The 22194-nt window shown below is 52.3% G+C and overlaps 2 protein-coding genes across 3 annotated transcripts in view; one reads left to right on the forward strand and one right to left on the reverse strand.

Annotated features, from left to right (window-relative positions):
- Positions 1-10639, reverse strand: part of ITGB2 (integrin subunit beta 2) — a 45651-nt gene extending 35012 nt beyond the window's left edge. Inside the window, exon 1 of the mRNA XM_064380231.1 lies at positions 10509-10639. The gene's annotated coding sequence lies outside the window, so the exon portion shown is untranslated. The remainder of the gene's footprint in view (positions 1-10508) is intronic.
- Positions 10640-21447: 10808 nt separating this feature from the next.
- SLX9 (SLX9 ribosome biogenesis factor) overlaps positions 21448-22194 on the forward strand; it is a 47096-nt gene continuing 46349 nt past the window's right edge. The window contains exon 1 of one of the 2 annotated variants that reach the window (XM_012444351.3): positions 21448-21603. In XM_012444351.3, the coding sequence (XP_012299774.1) occupies positions 21475-21603 (129 nt within the window). In that variant the 5' untranslated portion in view covers positions 21448-21474. Of the gene's footprint in view, positions 21604-21695; positions 21776-22194 lie in introns of those variants that run through there. The other variant, XM_021669455.2, reaches the window with a different exon arrangement.

The raw sequence follows: 22194 nt of genomic DNA on the forward strand, positions 1-22194 counted from the left end.
AGTAACACTAGGAAGCAAAGCTCCGGAGGGGTCAGGGGGCACAGTCCATTCCATCCCACCTGCAGAGGAAGACAGATGGTCAGCAGTGGTATTTTCATAGAAAATACCTAAGTTCATATGATAAAAATTCAACAGTCTCCTTAGGAATAAAAATAGAATGCATACACCTGAAAAAGAAAGAAAACATGACAAATCTTTATTGTGGGTGCGGTGGCTCACACCTGCAATCCCAGCACTTTGGGAGGCCCAGGTGGGAGGATCGCTCAAGCCCAGGAGTCTAAGACCAGTCTAGGCAACATTTGGAGACCTAGACTCCCATCTCTACAAAAAGATTTTCAAAAAATTAGCCAGGTGTGGTGGTATGTGATTATGGTCCCAGCTACTCGGGAGGCTGAGGTGGCTTGATGGGTTGAGGCTGCAGTGAACCATGAATGCACCACTGCACTCCAGCCTGGGCAACTGAGAAAACAGAAAAGAATCCTTAAAAAAAAAAAAAAAAAAAGTAAAGGAAAATAGAACAAACAAGGAAGGTAAACAAAAAGCAAACAGTAAGACATTGGGAGTAATTTCAAACCCATCAGGAATCACAGCACCTGTGAATGGGTTACGTTTTCTCTTTTTAAATCAACAAAGTCTTGCATTGGAGTTTAGAAATAAAGAGACAGAACAAGTCCCAATTAAATGTTCTCTGTCAAGGGAATCTTCTCATTACAGACTTCGTCTACAACGTCATGAAGAAGGACAGGAGATAATTGTTCAGGCAGGAAACAGTGGCTGACACCTGTAATCCCAGCAGTCCGGGAGGCCGAGGCGGGCAGATCACCTGAGGTCAGGAGTTCGAGACCAGGCTGACCAACATGGGGAAACCCCATCTCTACTAAAAATGTAAAATTAGCCAGGCATGGTGGCGCATGCCTGAAATCCCAGCTACTTGGGAAGCTGAGGCAGGAGAATCCCTTGAACCCGGGAGGCAGAGGCTGTGGTGAGCCGAGATCTTGCCATTGTACTCGAGCCTGGGCAACAAGAGCAAAGCTCCATTTAAAAAAAAAAAAAAAGAAAGAAAGAAATTAAGATAAATAAAAAGAACAATTGTTACTGTTGAGCCTGAATCAGATCCACAAAGAAGCATCGGGGGGTGTGTTAAATACCATCACAGGAATGCAACTAGCAAAATCCAGGGGAAGAAACTCCCGCAAGAAAAACAGCAAAGCCACGAGGAGAGAGGGAGGGAGAGAGGCCCTTTAGATTCAGAGACTTAATCTCTTAATATGAACCAATTGCAATGCATGGATCTTATTTTAAAACCATCATTAGTTGTTTTAGGGGTGACAATTGTTTGTGGTTATGTTAAAGGATTCTCATCTTTTGGAGTTACACGTTGAAGTATTTGCAGATGGTACAGTATGATGTCTCAGATTTGCTTCCAAATAAAGAGGGGTGGGCTAGGTGTGGGGAGAGCTGGGAGAGGGGTTGATAAAACAAGGTCACCTGTGAGCTGATCATTACTGAAGCTAGTGTTGGGGACATGGGGCTTCCCTAAAGTACTCTCTCCACTTTTGCAGATGTGTGAAATTTTCTGTAGTAAGATTTAAGAAAAAAAAAAGAAAAGACATATTTAAGAAAACATTTCAAGGAGGTGTAAAGTTACTGTTTCACAGGTATCAAGCTTCTGTTTTGCAAGATGAGATGGTTTTGGTGCTGGCTGCTGGCGACGGTTGCACAATACTCAGTGTCTTCAGCACCACGGAAATGTATGTTACAAACTGTGAAGATGGTGAGTTTTATGTTGTGTATGTTTTATCACAATTAAACAGTAAACAGTGTAAAAAAGGCTATCAGATAAACTTAACGAGAACAACACTGAAGGCAAAAAACAAAGAAATGGAAAGTACATGTATGTGCTAGAGAGTACTAACGAGAGCATCACATAACAAAGAAATGGAAAGTACACGTACGTGCTAGAGAGTACTAACGAGAACATCACATAACAAAGAAACGGAAAGTACACGTACGTGCTAGAGAGTACTAACGAGAACATCACATAACAAAGAAATGGAAAGTACGCGTACGTGCTAGAGAGTACTAACGAGAACATCACATAACAAAGAAATGGAAAGTACACGCACGTGCTAGAGAGTACTAACGAGAGCATCACATAACAAAGAAATGGAAAGTACACGCACGTGCTAGACAGTACTAACGAGAGCATCACATAACAAAGAAATGGAAAGTACACGCACGTGCTAGACAGTACTAACGAGAGCATCACATAACAAAGAAATGGAAAGTACACGCACGTGCTAGACAGTACTAACGAGAACATCACATAACAAAGAAACGGAAAGTACGCGCACGTGCTAGAGAGTACTAACCAGAACATCGCATAAGAAAGAAATGGAAAGTACACGTATGTGCTAGAGAGTACTAACGAGAACATCACATAACAAAGAAATGGAAAGTACGCGTACGTGCTAGAGAGTACTAACGAGAACATCACATAACAAAGAAATGGAAAGTACACGCACGTGCTAGAGAGTACTAACGAGAGCATCACATAACAAAGAAATGGAAACTACGCGTACGTGCTAGAGAGTACTAACGAGAGCATCACATAACAAAGAAATGGAAAGTACACGCACGTGCTAGACAGTACTAACGAGAGCATCACATAACAAAGAAATGGAAAGTACACGCACGTGCTAGACAGTACTAACGAGAACATCACATAACAAAGAAATGGAAAGTACGCGTACGTGCTAGACAGTACTAACGAGAGCATCACATAAGAAAGAAACGGAAAGTACACGTACGTGCTAGACAGTACTAACGAGAGCATCACATAACAAAGAAATGGAAAGTACGCGTACGTGCTAGAGAGTACTAACGAGAGCATCACATAACAAAGAAACGGAAAGTACACGTACGTGCTAGAGAGTACTAACGAGAGCATCACATAACAAAGAAACGGAAAGTACGCGTTCGTGCTAGAGAGTACTAACGAGAGCGTCACATAACAAAGAAATGGAAAGTACACGTACGTGCTAGACAGTACTAACGAGAGCATCACATAACAAAGAAATGGAAAGTACACGTACGTGCTAGAGAGTACTAACGAGAACATCACATAACAAAGAAAGGGAAAGTACACGTACGTGCTAGAGAGTACTAACGAGAGCATCACATAACAAAGAAACGGAAAGTACACGTACGTGCTAGAGAGTACTAACGAGAGCATCACATAACAAAGAAATGGAAAGTACGCGTTCGTGCTAGAGAGTACTAACGAGAGCATCACATAACAAAGAAATGGAAAGTACACGTACGTGCTAGACAGTACTAACGAGAGCATCACATAACAAAGAAATGGAAAGTACACGTACGTGCTAGAGAGTACTAACGAGAACATCACATAACAAAGAAAGGGAAAGTACACGTACGTGCTAGAGAGTACTAACGAGAGCATCACATAACAAAGAAACAGAAAGTACGCGCACGTGCTAGAGAGTACTAACGAGAACATCACATAACAAAGAAATGGAAAGTACACGCACGTGCTAGAGAGTACTAACGAGAACATCACATAACAAAGAAATGGAAAGTGCACGTACGTGCTAGAGAGTACTAACGAGAGCATCACATAAGAAAGAAATAGAAAGTACATGTACGTGTTAGAGAGTACTAACGAGAGCATCACATAGCAAAGAAATGGAAAGTACACGCACGTGCTAGACAGTACTAACGAGAACATCACATAACAAAGAAACAGAAAGTACGCGTACGTGCTAGAGAGTACTAACGAGAGCGTCACAAAGCAAAGAAACGGAAAGTACACGTACGTGCTAGAGAGTACTAACGAGAACATCACATAACAAAGAAAGGGAAAGTACGCGTACGTGCTAGAGAGTACTAACGAGAGCGTCACATAACAAAGAAATGGAAAGTACGGGTACGTGCTAGAGAGTACTAACGAGAGCGTCACATAACAAAGAAATGGAAAGTACGGGTACGTGCTAGAGAGTACTAACGAGAGCGTCACATAACAAAGAAATGGAAAGTACGGGTACGTGCTAGACAGTACTAACGAGAGCATCACATAACAAAGAAATGGAAAGTACACGTACATGCTAGACAGTACTAACGAGAGCATCACATAACGTCTGAAAGATATAAATCAACGCAAAATGCATCAGACGAACAAAGGAAGATGTAACTAATGAGAGTTACAATCCACAAGGCAGTTCATGGCTGTAAACCTTAATGCACTGAACAGAGTGGCTTTAAAATATGTGAAGCAAACACTGGCAAGTACATAAGCAAACTGATACAGCCCCAGACAGCAAATATCTTTCACACATCTCTTTCAGAAATAAATACATCAGGCCGGTCACGGTGGCTCACACCTGCAATTCCAGCACTTTGGGAGGCCCAGGTATGCAGATCACCTGAGGTCAAGCGTTTGAGACCAGTCTGGCCAATGTGGTGACACCCCATCTTTACTAAAAATACAAAAATTAGCAGGGCATTGTGGTGAGTACCTGTAATCCCAGCTACTGAGGAAACTGAGGCAGGAGAATCACTTGAATCTGGGAGGGGGAGGTTGCAGTGAGCTGAGATCATGCCACTGCATTCCAGCCTGGGTGACAAGAGTGAAACTTTGTCTCAAAAAAAAAAACAAAAACAAGAAATAAACACATCAAACAGAAATGCAAATTGGGCAGGTAGAGAAGTAAAGAATTTGAGGACTGTAACCCTTCATCTCCAACTTGTACACAATTGTGTCACCACATGGGACAATGATAAACAGATAATTACTAGACCAGAAAGGCAACATCCACACATTCTAAAGCAGAAAGCTCATAAGGAGGCCAAATTCATGGACACAATTGAATCAAATTAGGTGCTGGCCAAAGGATGGCATGAAAGAAAGAAACCAGCACTCCTGAAGAGTGGACCCAAATATAGCCTAGATGGCATAAATGCATGGCAGGACACTCAGGCTACGGGGTCGTCAACAAACAGCCTTGATGCGCTGGTCTGAAGCCCCATGAGCCACATGACGCATCTCAGAACTCAAACACTGAGATTCTTCTGAAAAGCAAAATGTGGAAGGAGGCACTGCAGAACACCACGCACCTCGTCCCCGCAGACCCACACATCTCTGAAGACAGAGAAGGCAATGGGCCTGGGACATGGACGCCGAGGGCTTCAATTTTCTATTGTAGAATTTTCTTTACTAAAAAGGAAGAAAAAATTCTGGGCAAAGTCAGGCAACACATTGGGATTTGACAAGGTGAGAGGTAGGCGTGTGGGGATTGGTGCCAGCGCTCTCCACACTTTTCTGTATTCTTAAAATAGTTTTTTTTGTTGTTTTTTTTTTAAAGGAAGTAGAAGTAAGTGACTGCAAATGAACAGAAGGATCTCTAAGGGGGTGGAAATATTCTGAAATTAGACGGTGGTGATGATTGCACAACTCTGTAATTGTTCTTTCTGTTGTCTGTTTCTTTCTATTTTTAGTAGAGATGAGGCCTCACTGTGCTGCCCAGCGTGAGCTCAAACCCTCCCCCGAGCTTCCCAAAGTTCTGGGATTACGGGCATGAGCCACCATGCCCAGCCCACAACTCTGTAAATTTTCTTAAAATCATCATAAAATTGTACACTGAAAAAGAGTGAGTATTGGCTTGTAAATTCTACTTTGATAATGCTGTTAAAAAATAAAATTGAAGATATTTAGAAGAACAAAACCTTCAGTAGCTTCTAGTCCCAGCTAAGACAGAGTAAGTGGAGTGGACTCCACGTCTGTCACTGAGCACAGCTAAGACACCCCACGGAATAAAATGGCAGCAGACAGACTGTGGCGGGAAATGGAAATGTGAGACAGGACTGACAGTGTGGTCGGGGTCCTGCCTCTTGTCCTTCCCTGTCTCCTGGCTTCAATTCACAGCAGTCTGAACCCCAGAGCAGCCCGGTGAGCACGGCCAAGAGAAACCCTCCTTTCTGGTTGGTGGCCTGGAAACGGGGATGCCCTGGAGATGGACACGGCGAGGGGAGATGTGCTGGTTTCGTTCTCCTGCTGTTGTCCCGGGGCAAACGCCAGTCCTGAAACTGCACTCCCGAAGCAGTGATAGCAGCAGGAGCGGCTGCAGGAGCCAGCAGGAAGTGCGTGACAGTGCCTGGAGGAAGTGCGTGACATGCCCGGAGACAAGGACCAGAGTATGAGAAACCAGTAAAAGGGGCTCAAGAGAGAGATCCCATAAAGCTTTGCACAAAGTCCCAGACTCAGCCCTGAACTGGACCTGTGAGGAAATGACCCCAAAGAGCAAGTCAAAGGTTTTGAGAATTGAACCACGGGGTAGACCAATGACTGCTGGGGTCACAGACTGGCCTTCCCCAAGGCCAGTGTTGAGTTGGATGCAAATATACCACACAGACTTTGGAAACCAAACTCATGGCTCACGCCTGTAACTCAGCACTTTGGGAGGCTGAGGTGGGAGGATCTCTTGAGTTCAGGAGTTCAAAACCAGCCTGGAAACATGGCGAAACCCTGTCTCTACAAAAAAATACAAAAATTAGTTGGTGTGGTGGCACATGCCTGTAGTCCCAGCTACTCAGGTAGCTGCTGTGGGAGGATCACTTGAGCCCAGGAGGTTGAGGCTGTAGTGAGCCAAGATCACACCACTGCATTCCCTCCTGGGTAACAGGGTCAAAAAAAAGAAAAAAAAGAAAGAAAAAATAAATAAAAAACCAAACTCACATGGGAACCGCAGCCCACAAGAGGCAGGTCTGGACTTGTGGTCTAACCCTAACCAGACTGACTGCTAGCAAAACAAAAAGATCAGTGTGTCCAGTGGATTTTAGTAGAATCCAGAGTCTTATTAAAACATATTCAAAATATCTTTTTGATACAACCCAAAAGTACTCAAACAACAACAAAGAAAACCTTGAGAACTTGTAAGAGAAAAGATAATTAACTGACGCCGACTCTGAGATAATCTCAGTGCTGAAATGACCACATGGAGCACTTAAAACAGCTGTTATAAACATGTCCCATGAAGTAAAGACAAAAACTCTTAAATGCAAAGATAAAAATATTTGATTAAAAAAGTTAAAAATGAAAAATATAATAACAGAAAAAAAAATTCAGTGAATGGGCTCAACAGGAGAATGGTGAAGACAGAGTGTGGGAAATAAAAGTTCCTCTTCAAAGTTTCCTTTCTTGTTAAAGAATAAATCATAAGTGTGCTAATAACTCTTTGTGAAGCCCTATCCTATGTAGCTGTTAGACATGCCATGCTTCCAGACACGTAGTATATTCTATGTCCTTGTACTTTAACCAAGATATCTCTGTTGGACGTGCTTACGGGTGTGTCCCAGCCTGCAGCCTACGCCCCTTACCTGTTTAGAAAAGTTTTAAGTTGTTCACCAGCCGGGTTTTAGTTTAGATTGCGAGGTCTGTCTCCAACCAATGGAAATCAGACACGGCAGCAAGGACGGCCCCAGATGCCTAAGGGATAAATATGTCTGCTTTTCCTTTGTTCGTTGTGCTCTTGTGGCAAGATGGCTCTCGAAGGTGCCCTTCCTGCAGTCCAGGAAGTAAAAATTGCTTGCTAAGAAAATTGAACCGTAGGGTGGATTTTGTCTCAGCGCTGATTTTTCTTTGTGGCACCAAACATCTGTTTCCAACACAGAGGAAAGGATGAGTGAACTTGAAGACCAATAGAAATTTTTCAATATACATGACAGAGAGGGAAAAAATAGACAAACAAGAACAGAGCCTCAGAGACCTGTGGAATCATATCAGGAGGTATAACATTTGTTCACTGGAGTTGGAGAAGAGGAGGAGTAAAAGACTGGTACAGAAAGAAGTATTTGAAGAAATAATGACTGAAAATTTCCCAAATTTGGTAAAAATATAAATTTACAGATTCAAGAAGCTCCGTGAACTTCCAAAAGATAAACTCAAAATAAACCAAGCCTGTATGTACCATGTTAAAACTGCTGAAAACCAAAAATAAAAACACTTAGAAAGATTCAACCAAAAAAAAATTATATTCCACAGAGAGAAACACCCATTTGAACTGCACATTTCCCATCAGAAACCATGGTGGCCGGAAGATAATAAAACATTTAAAAGTGCTCAAGGACAAGAAGTGCAAACCCAGAATTCTATATCCAGCAAAAGTGTTCTTCATGAATTAAGAAAAAATAAAAGCATTCTCCAATGAAGAGAAACTAAGAACATTAGACCCCAGCAAACATGCTCCGAAAGAAAACTGAGGCAGAAGGGAAATAATACCAGAGGGCAACTTGGTACTGGAGGAATGAAGGAATGAAGAAAGAGCAGCAGAAGTGGTAACATCTCGGTAAATAGAATAGACCACTTTTCTCCTCTTGCGTTCTTTAAAATACGTTGAGAGCAAAAATTATAACATTGGTGGGGTTTTCAATGCATATAAATGTAAAATATGTCACAGCTACAGCAGAAAGCAATGACAGTAAAGGAGCTTACACAGCTGTGACATCTCTCTACATTTTACTTGAAGTGGTAAAATGCTAATTTTATTATACGTGGACAATGAAGTGTTTCATGTGTAGCCCCTAAAACCCTATAAAAAGGAGGCTGGTGGAGGGAGGGGAGGGGAGGGGCTAGGGACCCTGGGGCTTCCCAGAGCCATATCCTTGCTGTCGGGGGACCCAGACCTCTGTTCCAGGGACTCACTCAGCACTCATCTCACTATCCCCCATCTGGTATGCCTGTCTATTGCACAAGGCTGGAAGTCAGAGGCCATGCATGTTTTTCTTTGTGGAAAGAAAAGTGAGCAATTGGTACGTTTAAGGTAAAAATATCAGGTGCGGCTGCATGGAGTGAAAATCACAGGCTCCAAGGAGCCGGGAGCCCCGCCGTCTGCCTTCTCACTTTGATGAGGAAATGGCGGCCACACAAAGAAGTGTAGCAGCACCAGCACCCACGGGGGCCATGATGGGCAGCTTCCCAGGCCCCTGCCAGCTGAGCAGCTGCAGGAGCAGGTGGATGTGGATCCCAAGCCAGGACTGAGGAGTCCCCCCAGCTTCCCTTCACCCAGCTTCCATCCCCGTAACACGCAGCCCCAGCACTTGGGAAGGAGGTCTCTCTGTGACAGGTGGGATTCTGGAAGTTTCCACAGAGGAGACCCCATAGGAGCAGGGTCTGAAGGTTAAGAAAGACGCTAAGTATAGAGAGGGCCAGTGGGGTGGGGGTTCCGGGCTCACTTCACAGAGGGGATGGATTGGGGAGCTGCAATATTTTGGGAAGAGTCAGGTCAGGGGTTTATAAGGGATGAGAACGGGGTCTACACCAGCCCAGAGGACCCCTGGGGTCTGGCCCCAGTAGATGTCTAACTGGCAGAAAGCCCCTTCCTGCCTAGAGAGCACCCCCTCGAGGACCCTGGGGACTGCAGGGCCACGCTGCTCCCTCCCCGGCATCAGCACCTCGCTTCTCTCTCCTGCCGCCCTCCCACCTGGCTGTAAATTCCCCTCCAGCCCAGCTCAGGCCTCCTCCCAGCCTCGCCCCCGTGTGGGCCTTCTTTCTTTTCACTTCCTCCCCGCTGTGACTTCCTTCTGCAGGGTTGATTGAGCTCCCTTCGCAGGCTGGGGGCAGGGGCGGGGGAGAGGGCTGGGGGGGGCTGGTGGAGGAGGAGGTGACACACTCCCTGGAGGCGAGTGGGGAGGGCAGGGGGCAGGAAATGGGGTTGGGGCCCCACGTGGGGTGCTCCAATGAGCTCTTTCTCTGGGATCCCCCACAGATCCACACAAACAGGCCGACCACCAGGGCAGGTCCCAGGCCACCTGAGGAGTGCAATGCAGAAGCGGAGATCTGCCTGGGCAGCCGGGTGAGGGTGGGAAGGAGGGAGGGGTGCAAGAAGCTAGGGGGAGCCTCCATCCCTCTCTGGCCTGGGCGGGCCTGGGCTTCACCGCACCCCCGCAGCTGGGAGCACAGTTCCTCCCTCCACCGCCATGGTGTGACCCCTCCCTGAGGGAGGGAGCTGAGGAGGTGGCATTCTTGCTTCCCTGACTCACCCAAAGGAAGTTTTCACAGCCCCTAGCAAGGGCTCCTAGGCAGGCTCACCTGTCACTCAGTCCAGGGATAGACTGACCTCTGGCAGCCTTGGCTGGGCGGGGTGGGGGAGGGTTATGCTGAGAAGTGTCTTCCAGGCCCCCTGGGGGTGGGAAGAGGCTCAATACTCAAAGGACATGGAGCGAGGAAAACAGTTAAGCAAGGATGGACTCAGGAAACCAGATAAAGAGGAACTGTCATTCTAGTCCGCCCTGTGGCACAGCAGTGAAGCAGCAGCTCTAACGCGGTGGGACAGTGGGAGGCAATGCCCTCATCTACCAAAACCAGCTGTGCCACCTTCCCAGACCACTCCAGCCTCGTTCCTCCATCCACCCCTCCCTGCACCCCATGTGGGCTCGGTGACCCGAGAGCAGAGCTGTCCAGAGGGCAGTCAGGTGGGCTCGGTGAGTGCCCTTACCCTCGCTGAGGCTCCGCCCTGGACTCAGGGTCGGCTCTCCCTCAGAGCACGCCGCTCTTCTTTCTGACACTTCGCATGTTTCCTTTCCTGTTCAGTTCACGGTTTCCGCCCCCACCCAAACGGAGCCACGAGATGTGTCTCCAAGGAGGTCGGGGCAGCCTTCCTCACCCTTGGTTCCTGCGACTTGCTTTCCATGGGGGCTTTCTAAGCTCAGGGACCCTAAGCCTCCATCAAATCTAATTACCCACCCTGTCCGAGCACATCTGTGTTGCCCCTGTGCCCCTCGAACCCCACAAACCCTGCCCACACAGTTTCCATTTTGAAGGGTCAGCCCATAGGCTGGTTCACGTGGCCCACGTGTTCCCTTCACCCCACTACGTCCCTACTGGTGGGGAGCTGTTCCGTTTGGGCCCTAGTGTGGCACTTCACACATGAATGTGTCCCGTGGGTGGCATCTGGGGCCTCCCCCCACAGTGAGGAGGGTGATGACTGTGCAGAGCTCATTGGGCCTCAGGGTGTGGGCCTGGGTGGCACAGAACACAGGGACAGTGCTCTGTAAAAGTGAGCTGCGATGCCTCTGCTAGGATGGAGGTGGGCAACTCTTCCCTGGAGGGCAGACCGTATGTGTTTTGGGCTTTGCTGGCCACGTGGTCTCTGCTGTGACTACTCAGTTCTGCCACTGTGGCAGCAGAGCAGCCATAGACCTTCTGTAAGTGAATATGACTGTGTCCTAATAAAACTTTATTGACAAAAGCAGGTGGAGGACCAGCCTAAGGCCAAAGGGCCGAAATTTGTAGGTCCCTGTTCTAGACCAGTGACTCTCTGAAGAGGAATGGGGCGTGGGGAGTGGGGACAGCGTGTGGGGGAAGGGGTGGCACACAGGCGTGTGGGAATGGCACGGACTCGGAGAACACTGGAGGTGGGGAAGAGCTGGAGAGGCTGAAAGCTGACACTGGCCCCTGGGCGACCCTAAGTCTCTCTCCACAGCCTCCTCTCTAAGCCTCTCCCTCCAGTTTCAAAATGACTCCTCCTCTGAGGGGACTCAGGCTCCCCACCTGGCTCCCCAGTTCCCACCGGAAACCCTGATTGGGTGTGCCAGCCTCTGCCCCACCAGGCACCCCTGGAAGGCAGCACCCCCAGGCAGGGACCTTTCCCCCCTGCCCCTCCCTCCTCCAGTTCTGGATCCTGGCCAAGAGACAAGCTCTCAGCTCAGAGGGACCTGACCAGGAAGGTCTGGCCCCTTCCACCCAGGAAGCTCCTGCAGGCTGGAGGGCGGCCCTCCCTCCTCCCTCGCCTTGTTAGTTTTTCTTTCTGATAGAAACAGCAGCAACTGTCACACACAGAGGAGCTGGGCCGGTAGGTGGCCTGCATGCTGGGCTGCAGAAAGCCGGGCTGCAGCCCAGGGCACCAGCTGGGCAGGGGCCGCAGCCGCAGTTCAGTTCCTGAAAGGCACCGTTTTCCACTTGTAAACGGGGAGACAGTTCTGCTTCCCAGGCACAGCGACGAAGTGTGGCGACTGCAGAGCCTGGGAACACGGGTGGCAGAGGGGATGGGGCCCAGAGACTGCTGAGGGAGGAGGGTGTAGGGGCAGTGAGGCTGGTGAATGCGGCAGGGGCAGAGGGTGGGTGGGGGCGTGAGGCCCAGCAAGGATGGTGAATGTGGGGAGGGCAGATACAATGATAAGCATTTCCTCCCGGCAACAGCAGAGCAGGGGTGGGGCTGAGCAGGTCTCTTACTCCGATTTGGGTGGGACCCCGTGAAGTCACACGTGGGGGAGACCTGGCGGGGCTGACAGCCTTGCCTGACCCTTTCACACTTTAGCGGCAGCGATTCCAAGTCCAGAAAGGCTGCGCTGCCGGGGAGAACAGAGGCCCCCGAAGGCTCTTCCCCGCGGTCTCCACGAGACAGGACAGAGGAGATCTTAACGTGTCCACTGTTTCCTGTCTCTTCCAAATTGTCTGTGGTAGCCGTGTATTAATTTTATAATCAGAAAAGCATGTAATAAATCAAGTTAAATGGCTCCAAAGCAAAAGCACCCAGACCCCGGAAGCCTGCCCCTCTCTAGCCGGGGAAAGGGACAACGTGTAAGGAAAAGGAACGGAACGCTGGAAGGACCCCTGGGCTCTGGGACCCCACCCGAGGGCGCTGCCGCCAGGGCACCAGGAAGAGGCTCCGTGCTGGGCGAGGCTGGTCTCCTACCCACCCCAGCACAAGGCTTGCTCAAATGCAGACTTGGCAACCTCCACCCCCAGCCTCTTCCCCTTGCCCCACCCCCGCCCTCACCACTTCCTCTCAATGTTCCCTGGGAATTACAGCACGATGATTTTTATTGCAAGAGTTTCCCAATGGGGGAACTCCACTGTTGGGGGAAGGAGCAGTGGAGGAAGAGTTTACAGCGCCCTGACATAAACTGGTTATAAGTGACGTGTAAGAGAAACGGGGAGGAAGGCCTCTCTACGCCGGCATACTCCCAGGAACAGAGTGACCTAAGCTCTGATATTCTAATCACAGTGCCCAGGGACATCACACTCCCCTGAAGCACAGGACTGTAAGCAGGCACGCAGGCTCCTTGCTAAGCCCCTCCCACCAGCTGGGCTGTCTATTCATAAACATGAGCTTTTAGCTCTTGACACACACGGCCACAGCTGTCAATCTGCCGTCTGGCGCGCACAGCCTCCCTTCACGATTCACCCCTTCACCCGCACTGTAGAGAAAAGCGATTGTATTCAATAAACGCGGTGGACGCCAGAGCTCGGGCCCCTGCTTCCTCCAGTTCACGCAGTGGCCCCCTGGTCCCACTTGTGCATTCTTAACCTGTCCTTTTCTCATGCCTTTGTCGCCACCGAACTCGGGGTACCCAGGGGTGGTGTGGGGGGGCTGGCCCCCTACACTCCACAGCCCGAAAGATTTGCATCTGAGCTCCATGCAGCATCCTTGGGCGTGGACAGGAAGAACCGGGCCATCCCGGTCCCTGCGCACAGAGGCGCACAGGTGGGGTCCGGCCCCGCGTCGCAGGAGCGAAGAGGGAGGAATGCGAGCCGAGCCGCTTCTCGGAAATGCGTTACGGGAATGTGTGGGTTATGGAGATGCTCAGACTGCAAACCGTTCTGCAGACGCCCAAACGATCATTTTTAACCCCAGGCGACCCTGAACCAAAGCCAAAGGCTACAGGTCGCTGGGGCAGAGGCCTCCCGAAACCAGTTGTCCCCTCCCGGCCCAGGCGCACCAGGGCCCTGCCCAGCCAGGGGGATCCCTTGGTGGGACAGTGAGACTGGGAGTGCCGCCGCGTCCACCCGGCACCCGCGACCCCCGAATCCGGACCCCCGGCGGGCAGCGGCTCACCTTCTCCCAGCCCTGGGCTCCGGGAGAACTGCCGGGAGGTGGCCGGGGCCACCCTTGTGGAATCAGGCCTGGCAGAGGCTGGGGGGCGGGCTTCGCACCTGCCTCAGTCTCCCAATCCGTGGCTGCGCGCGGAGGCTGCGGCAGGTCCCAGTAGGTGCCCTGGAGCGTGGCGCCGCCTTCCCCAGCCTCTTCCCTGGGCACGAGGGTGGGTCCCGAAGACGGAGGACGCCGCCTCTCCTTTCCCCCCGCCTCCCCCTCGCCGACACCGCGACCCGGCCTCGCCCCCAGCCCCCCGCCGTTCTCCGTGGCGTTTGCTCCTGGCCAGCTCCGGGCCGCCACCGAGCAGGTGCCATGAGTAGACGCTTCCTGGAGCTCTTCCCGTGGTCAGAAAACCCCCTGGCAGCGCCATTGTAGAGACAGGGAAACTGAGGCTCAGGAAGGACAGACCTTGCCCAAAACCCGCAGTGCGCGGCGGGCCGGGATTCCCCGCTCCGAGCCTGGCCGCCTCCCTGGGGCGCGCGAAGGTAGGTTTCCTTCCCCGGGAAGCGCGGAGGCCAGAGACCCGCACTCAGACCAGGCGGGGGCGGCGGCCGGGAGGGCTGGAGGGCGTCGGGGGCCGGGTGCTCCAGGCTGGGCTCCTGGCCGGTGGACGGGGCCTCGCGAGGCGTCCGGGCTGCCGGAGCGGGAGCCGGAGCAGCAGCCGCGGGTGGACGTCGCCGTCCCTCCTAAGGCGCAGCTGGTGCTTTGGGACCCGGGCGCAGAGCCCGCGCCTCCCCGGCGGGCTCCCCGGGGTCTCTTGGGGTCTCTCGGGCGCGGAGGCTGAGGCCCGGGCTCTGCAGTAACCCAGGCGGCCGCGGGGAAGCAGCGCCCTCAGGTGACTCGGGAATGGGTCAGAGGAGCACCGAGAAGGATGCGGCAGAGTACGGGGCCGGGCCGGCGGAGGGCGGGGAGGGCGCGCTGGGAAGGTCCAGGCCAGGGCGAGGCTTTCAGGGTCAAGGCCTGCCCACCCTATCCCGTCCCCTGGGGAAGTGCGGGGAGCAGTGAGCAGGGAGGCCCGGGTGGAGAAGGCGCTGCTGGCCAGGAGTGGGGCGGGAGCCCAGGTGGGGACTTGGGGTGGCTGAGGGGACCCTCGGGCTGCAGAGACAGGGAGGGGAGCTAGGGCTGTGGCTTGGGCAGGTGCTGGGGGACCCCGGATGCCCTTTATTCTGAAAGGGGATGTGCTGCCTGGGTCCTCCGGGACCTAGAAATCCATTTCATGATTTTCAGGAGTTTCCGGTGGAGACAAAAGCGCTGCACAGGTGAAAATGTGGCAGTGGCAGAGTGTGGGGCAAGAGCCACGGAGAGAGGGGGCCACTGAGGCGGGCGATGGGACAGAGCGAGGGAACCAGGATTTTTAAAAACACATCTGAGATGCATCTGCTTTCCTTTCCCAGAGAAAGTGTGGGCAGAAGCCAGCTCTGAAGCCCAGGCTGCCCAGCCAGCACTGGAGGAGCTGAGGGAGGAAGGCGGGGGCAAAGCCGAATCTCCCTGCTTCGGACGTGAGCCCCGGAGATCTGGAAGGAGGCAGATATGCTGGCGAAGCTGAGCGGCCCCGACCCCAGGGCCCGCCGGTGCTCCTTGGAGCGTCGAATCATTGCCAGGTCATGACTCCCTGCTATCGGGCACCGGACATGGGCCGTGTGCTGGCATCTGGCTGTTGCAGGACTGAACCCGCAATGCCTCGCAGGTGGTGACTGCCTTCTGGAGGCCTGGCTGGCTGACACTTTGCATGGCTCCTGGAGAAGGGGGATGTGAGTGGAGTCTACGGGTCGTGGCCACGTCCTGGGTGCCACCTCTGAGGCAGGGCCAGGCTGGGGTGGGGAGGGGCTGGAGACAGGCTCCTGCCAGTTCCACCTCTCACCTGAGGTCTTCATGCCTGGGAAGCCACTGGGGGCTTGGGAAAATGCAGGAGGCTGGGTCCTGCCCCAGGGCCTCTTACTCAGCAGGTCTGGGTGGGGCCCGAGACTGCACCCCTCACAGGTCCCAGGTGAGGCGGGTGTGGCCCGGGGCTGTGCAGCTCTGGACCTAGTCCTTGGGCTCGGTCCACCCAGCATCCAGGGCCTGGGCTTGAGCTGTGATGCAGGCAGGCCGTTCCCCCTGTTTTCTGGGGACATTACGTCGTCTTAGCTTGGAACACGCAGGCATCCAGGGTTGTTATTCACATCCCTCCTCCATGTTCTTCTTTTTGAGAACTTTCACCAGGTATGTCAGGAGCTGCGCTTCCACCAGGGAGGCCCAAGTGGAAAGCCTCTTCCTTGTCCTCCAGGAGAGAGGAAAACCTACAGTTACAATTCCAGGGACAAGAGCGATGCATGTGAGGTGTGGCAAGTCTCACGGTTCAACCGGGGGAATCAGAGATGGCTTCCTGGAGGCAGTGACACCTGGACAGGCTTCTCCACAGAAGGAAGGAAGCGAGTGGGAGGAGCCAAGTCGGAGGAACCCATCACTTAGTGGGAACTGCACGGGCAGAACCGACAATCACCCCCACCCTAGGCCCAGAGCTCTTGGAGAGAGCTGGGCCCTTCGGGGGACACCACAGAGTTCCCACTAGATCTTAGGTCTTGCCCCTGGGCAGTGCTGCTGAGACCTCTATGCCTGTCCCAGGCTGAACCAAGGTTTTCTGACTCTGAGTTGCTGCATTTTTACTAAGGGACAGAGGCTGGCTCTCCCATGGCTCGACCCACAGCTCCAGCCACAGGGATGTCCAGAGGATCAGAAAACTCCTTCCCACCTTTAAAGCAGTGGCTGGCAGGCCTGTGGAGCTCCTGGGGGACCGGCAGACAGGCAGGAAGCCCCCAGGCAGGCGGGCAGGGGCCCGTGCAGGAAGGTTGATCTTTGATCGTCCTCTGATGGCCCAATGGGAACTGTGAGCACCCAGCCGCCCGCTGGGACATCTTGGTGCAGGGAAAGGGCTGAAGCTGGAGCAGCCGCAGCGGCATCCTCTCTCGTAGTAGTGGTCCTGAAACAGAGACATGGTCAGGGTGGCGTGCTGAAAGAAGCCTCCTACTGACCTAGAGCTAGCACACACCACTCCAGGGGCAGAGAGGGGAGAGCAGGAGCGGGAGCTATTCCAGGGCAGAGACAGGCTCTGAATCTGTGGAGATCCTCCCTGACCACCCTCTGCACCTACAGGGGTCTAAGCCCAGCGCTGCCTCTGCAAGGATCCGGCCACTCATACTGTGCACCTCAGCATGGGGCATCTGTGGGTCTCTCTGAAGGTGGGTACCTGGGCAGCCTTCCTGAGGGGTCAGAGCACCCCTACAGGCATCAGAGATTCCCTCTGTCCCTTTCACCACTGGCCATGGCTGGGGCAGAGCAGCACCGCGTGGTTTGGCTCTGGACAGCTGTGAGGCCCAGCACGTCTGCAGGGGCCTCCCCAGCCCCCTCTCTGCACCCTGAGGCTTCACCCGTTGGTCAGAAAGAGGCAGCAGAATCCCAAATAAGAGTGCAGCGTGTCACCTACCAGCTCCAGCCTCTGGGGGCAGAGTGGGGACTTGGTGCTTCCGTCCAGCAGAGGCCCTGATGTTCAGCTGCACCAGAGACACCCAGGCAGGGCGTCACCCGCATGGTCAGCTGCAGGGCTGGGGCTGGGGTCGGTAACCGCTGCCGTCTCCTGGCCCGCAGTGTCCTCACACGTGCTGCTTTGATGGCCTCTCATTAGACCAGGGTTTCTCCCCATGAGGCCTGGAGAGGAGCCTTCTGGCCGCTCCTGGGTCCAACAGGAGGAGAGCAGCCGGCCTGAGCTTTGTATATACACCAACTGCCAAACATATCACCATGTCTTTCATGAAACTTCTCTTTAGAAAGCTTCTGTTTATATGCGCAAGGCAGTGCGCATGCTAGCATGTCAGTTACAGCAGGAGACGGGGAACAGGCCACGTGGGAACTGATGGAGCCACAGCCACATCCAGCGTCCTCTGCAGCCACCGTGGACTGCCGGGGGAGTGGGGGCAAACGTGAAGATCCTTATGACGTGAGAGAAGCCAGGCCCACATCCAGCGTCCTCTGCAGCCGCCGTGGACTGCCGGGGAGTGCGGACAAATGTGAAGATCCTTATGACGTGAGAGAAGCCAGGCGTGGAGCAGGGAAGAGGCAGGTTTAATTGGTGTGAACCACAGGATCACCGGAAAATATTGTTTTCATAGATAAAACTCTTTTTGTATAAAAGTCTCTAGAATGGCGATAGGAAATCTGTAACCATGATTTCAAGTGGGAGGGAACTATGGCCTGGCTCAGGGGAGGAAGGGAAACTGTTCACTGCAAACAGCTCTTAGGGTGTTCCCACTGGGAGCAAAGGGAGGCTGACTGCCACTTTGACCTGAGGATTACTTCTGCCTAAGGCACTCGAAAGACAGCACAGCAAGAGCGTCATCGAATCTCTCCTTTTCTCCTGAAGACAGATAAAAACGCCCACGTGAAAGATGCCCTCGCTGTACCAGGCGAAGAAATATTCTCTACAGGGAGGTAAGTCATAGCTGACAGCATTCTGTACAAACAGACATTAATTAAAGTAATTCCTATCTTCCTTAAGCCTCCCCATACGGTTTACTCTCCACGACTGCCTCCTTGTTCACACACAGGTTTCATCACTTCTCTGGGTCTTTGCTTCCTGATGAGGCTCCTGTGTCACGTAAAAGTTATATTACATTTGTATACATTTCTCTTGCCAATCCACCTTATTTCAATTTAATTCCCAGGCCCAGCCAGGACCCTAAGAGGAGGAAGGTGGATATTTGCTTCCTATATTACTTTTTTAAAAAGAAAATCTGGGGCCAGGTGCGGTGGCTCACGCCCATCATCTCAGCATTTTAGGAGGCTGAAGTGGGAGGACTGCTTAAGCCCAGGAGGTCAAGAGCAGCCTGGGCAACATATGGAGACTGTCTCTACAAAAACACAAAAAAATTAGCCAGGTGTGGTGGCACATGCCTGTGTTCCCAGCTATTCAGGAGGCTGAGGTGGGAGGATCACTTGAGCCCAGGAGGTCACCATTACAGTGAGCTATGATTGCACCACTGTTCCAGCCTGGGCAACAGAATGAGACCCTATCTCTTAAAAATTTTTTGTTTAATTAATTAGTTACCTGATTAACACAGTTCCTTATTGTTGAGGGATTCTCTGCTGTGGTCCTTCTGCAGCCCCACCCATACATGAATGGCTTTTTTGAAGCTTCCTCCTTTGTATATGGGGCAAGTAAAACAGTTCTCCTTCGAAGTTTCCTTTTTTGTTAAAGAATGAACTTGCTAATAACTGTTTGTGAAGCCCTATCCTATGTAGCTGGTAGACATGCCATGCTGACAGGCGTGTAGTACCTTCTATGGCCTTGTACTTTAACCAAGATATCTATGCTGGGCGTGCTCACAGGCATGTCCCAGCTCGCAGCCTGTGTCCCTTACCTGTTTAGAAAAGTTTTAAGTTGTTAGTCAATCAGGTTTTAGTTTAGATTGTGAGGTCTGGCTCCAGTCAATGGAGATCAGACACAGCAGTGAGGACGACCCCAAATGCGTCAGGGATAAATATGTCTGCTTTTCATCTGTTGGTTGTACTCTCGTGGCAAGATGGCTAGCAAGGGTGCCCTTCCTGCAGTACAGGAAGTAAGCTGCTTGCTGAGAGACCCTTTGTCTCAGTGTTGATTTGTCTTGGTGGCACTAAGCATGTTTCCAACATACAGATGAGTATCTTTGTCTCTGTCTTACTCTGTTTTGTGCTGCTCTAACAGAATACCACAGACTTCGTAATTTATATAATGAACAGAAATTTATTGGCTTATGGTTCTGGAGACTGGGAAGTCGAAGACTGAAGGGCCGGCGACTGGCAAGGACCTTGCTGTGTCATCCCACAGTGGAACAGCAAAGAGAGGGCAAGAGTGTGCCCAAAGGGGACAAACTCGTCCTTTTATAAAAAACACGTTGACAGCAAACCCACTCCCATGATAACAACATTCATTCATTCCTGACGGTAGCGTCCTCATGGCCTAATCACTTCTTCAAGGTACTACATCTGAATACCGGTATGACAGCAATTAAATTTCAACAGAGGGGACCAACATTCAAACCACAGCAGTCTCAAATACTGGGCTGGCAGTGGAAGAGGAGGCTGATCTTTAAAAAATACAGTCTTTAAAAACACGGACAATCCCATGAAGTAAACTCACACTGGAATGGGTGACAGGTAAAGGGATCCAGGCGGATAAAACAACAGACATTCCCCCGCATCCAAAGTACATAAAGATGAGCCCTTTCACCTCAAGAGTCGCTGGGTTCAGATGCTGAAGGCACCCTGAGGGAACTCTAGACACACCAGCCTCTGCGGTTTTCATCTCTGGAGTTTTCACAGCCAGCAGCATTCCGAGGTAGACTGGTTGAGAACAAATCTCGCTGGAGAGTACAAAGAATGGCCTGTGCATGTTCAATAGGTCTTTCAATACGTGAGCAGACGCGACTTCTAGCCAGTTGCGCAGCCTTGAATATATCCTAGAGGCCATCACCTTGGGCTGTGAGTGGCTTGTGTGGCTCTGCCTGGGACCCACTACTCTCCTCCAAAGTGCACTTTGTGTGGATGGGTTTTCACTGTGGATCCTGGGCAGGCGAATGCTGGTGCCCGGTGTGGGGAAGCGGGGTAGAGGTGTGGCCATTACCTGCTGGGCGTGGACCTGGCAGCCTTCCTTTGTGGCCCCCAAACAGCACCTGTTCCATACCATAGTTTCTTCTCCACATGTCAGCTTTGTGGCTCCATGAGAACAAGGTGCTCCTTGAGGACAGGCATTGCCTCTTACCTGGGGTCTCTGTTCCCTAACGCACCCCAGCACAGACAGCATGGGTGCAAGCAGTCAGATGAGCACGGGACCCAGCCCGTCACCTCGCTGCTATGTTTCGCATGTAAGTGGAGCAATACCCAATTCTAAGGAATTTTTCTGAGGACTAAATGGAACTCTGTAAAAAAGAAATTGACATGAAGGGAAAATCAAATGGACTAGAGCGGCCAGGCGCGATGTGGCTCATGCTGGTAATCCCAGCACTTCGGGAGGCTGAGGCGGGAGGATGCTGGAGCACAGGAGTTTGAGACCAGCCTGGGTAACGTAGCAGGATCCCGGCTCTACCAAAACGTTAATAAAAATTAGTCGGGCATGCCCACTGGTGGTCCCGGCTTCTTGAGAGGCTGAGGCGGGAGGATCGCAAGGGCCCTGGAGGTCCAGGCTGCAGTGAGCCGATTTCGCACCATTGCATTCCAGCCTGGGACACAGGCGAGACTCCGTCTCAAATACAGGATTTAAAAAGGGCCAGCTCGACTGCCGCGGACGTCGCGTCCTCTCCATCCCCAACCCCGGCCCTGGGTCCCCCACGATCTAGGCAGAAGCTCGTTTCTCGTGCTGCGCGCCACCCCGGCGCTGCGGCCTGTTTCTCCCCTGGGCGTCGGCGGAAGGCTGAGCGCCACGACCCCGCATCCCCGACCCTGCACCCGCCAGAGCCGCTTCCGGGCACTTCTGGCGCCTGCGCGGATCCCGGCAGTCGTGGCTCCCGTTTCCGCCGGGCGGCGAGAGCGCAGGACCAGCTTCCGGTAGGCGCGTTCGCGGAGCGCCGCTGGGAAGATGGGGAAAGTGAGGAGGCTGCGCGCCCGCGTGCACCAGGCTGCCGTGAGGCCTGAGGGGGAGGCCGGCCCCGGCCCCGCGCCCCGCGCCCCGGAGGCGACCCCTCCGCCGGTCTCGGCCGGGAGGAAGGTGAGTGGGGGCGGCGCCGGCCGGGGCGCCGCGTGGGTGGGGCGGGCGAGCTGCGGCGCGCCGCCTCCGGGAGGGGTCGGGCTGAGGCAGCAGAATCGTTTGAATCCACGAGGCGGAGGTTGTGGTTAGTCGCGCTCACGCCGCTCGACTCCAGCCTGGGCAGCAGAGCAAGGTGCCGTCTCAAAAAAAATTTTTAACTCTTTAGTGGTGTTTTCTGTTTGATATGAGAATGTCGTCACACCTTCCTTTAGTTCTTTACACACGGTCTCGTTGTCTCTTTTAGTCCTTGGAAATATGTGTAATGGCTCCCATGCATTCTTCACACGCCAGTACATGTGGCTTCTCAAGGCAGTTTCTGTTGTGTGGCTCCTGCTTTCCTCGTTCTTTGAATGTATCGTGCGTGTGTGTGTGTGTGTGTGTGTGTAAACGGGCATTTTGGATAGTCCTGTAGCAACCAGGGGTTGGTATTTGCTTGGCAACTTTGTTTATTGACCTGGCACTGGACCATGTGGCCTCTCTCCTCGTCCCCTTCTGGCTGTGTGCAGCCTCTGATGTGCCCCCTTGCTCTTTTTTTCCTGTTTTTATCTTTTA

Source organism: Aotus nancymaae, unplaced genomic scaffold, assembly GCF_030222135.1.
Source record: "Aotus nancymaae isolate 86718 unplaced genomic scaffold, 86718_ANA_hifiasm-v0.15.2.pri h1tg000022l_1, whole genome shotgun sequence".
In the NCBI taxonomy this organism is placed as follows: Eukaryota; Metazoa; Chordata; class Mammalia; order Primates; family Aotidae; genus Aotus; species Aotus nancymaae.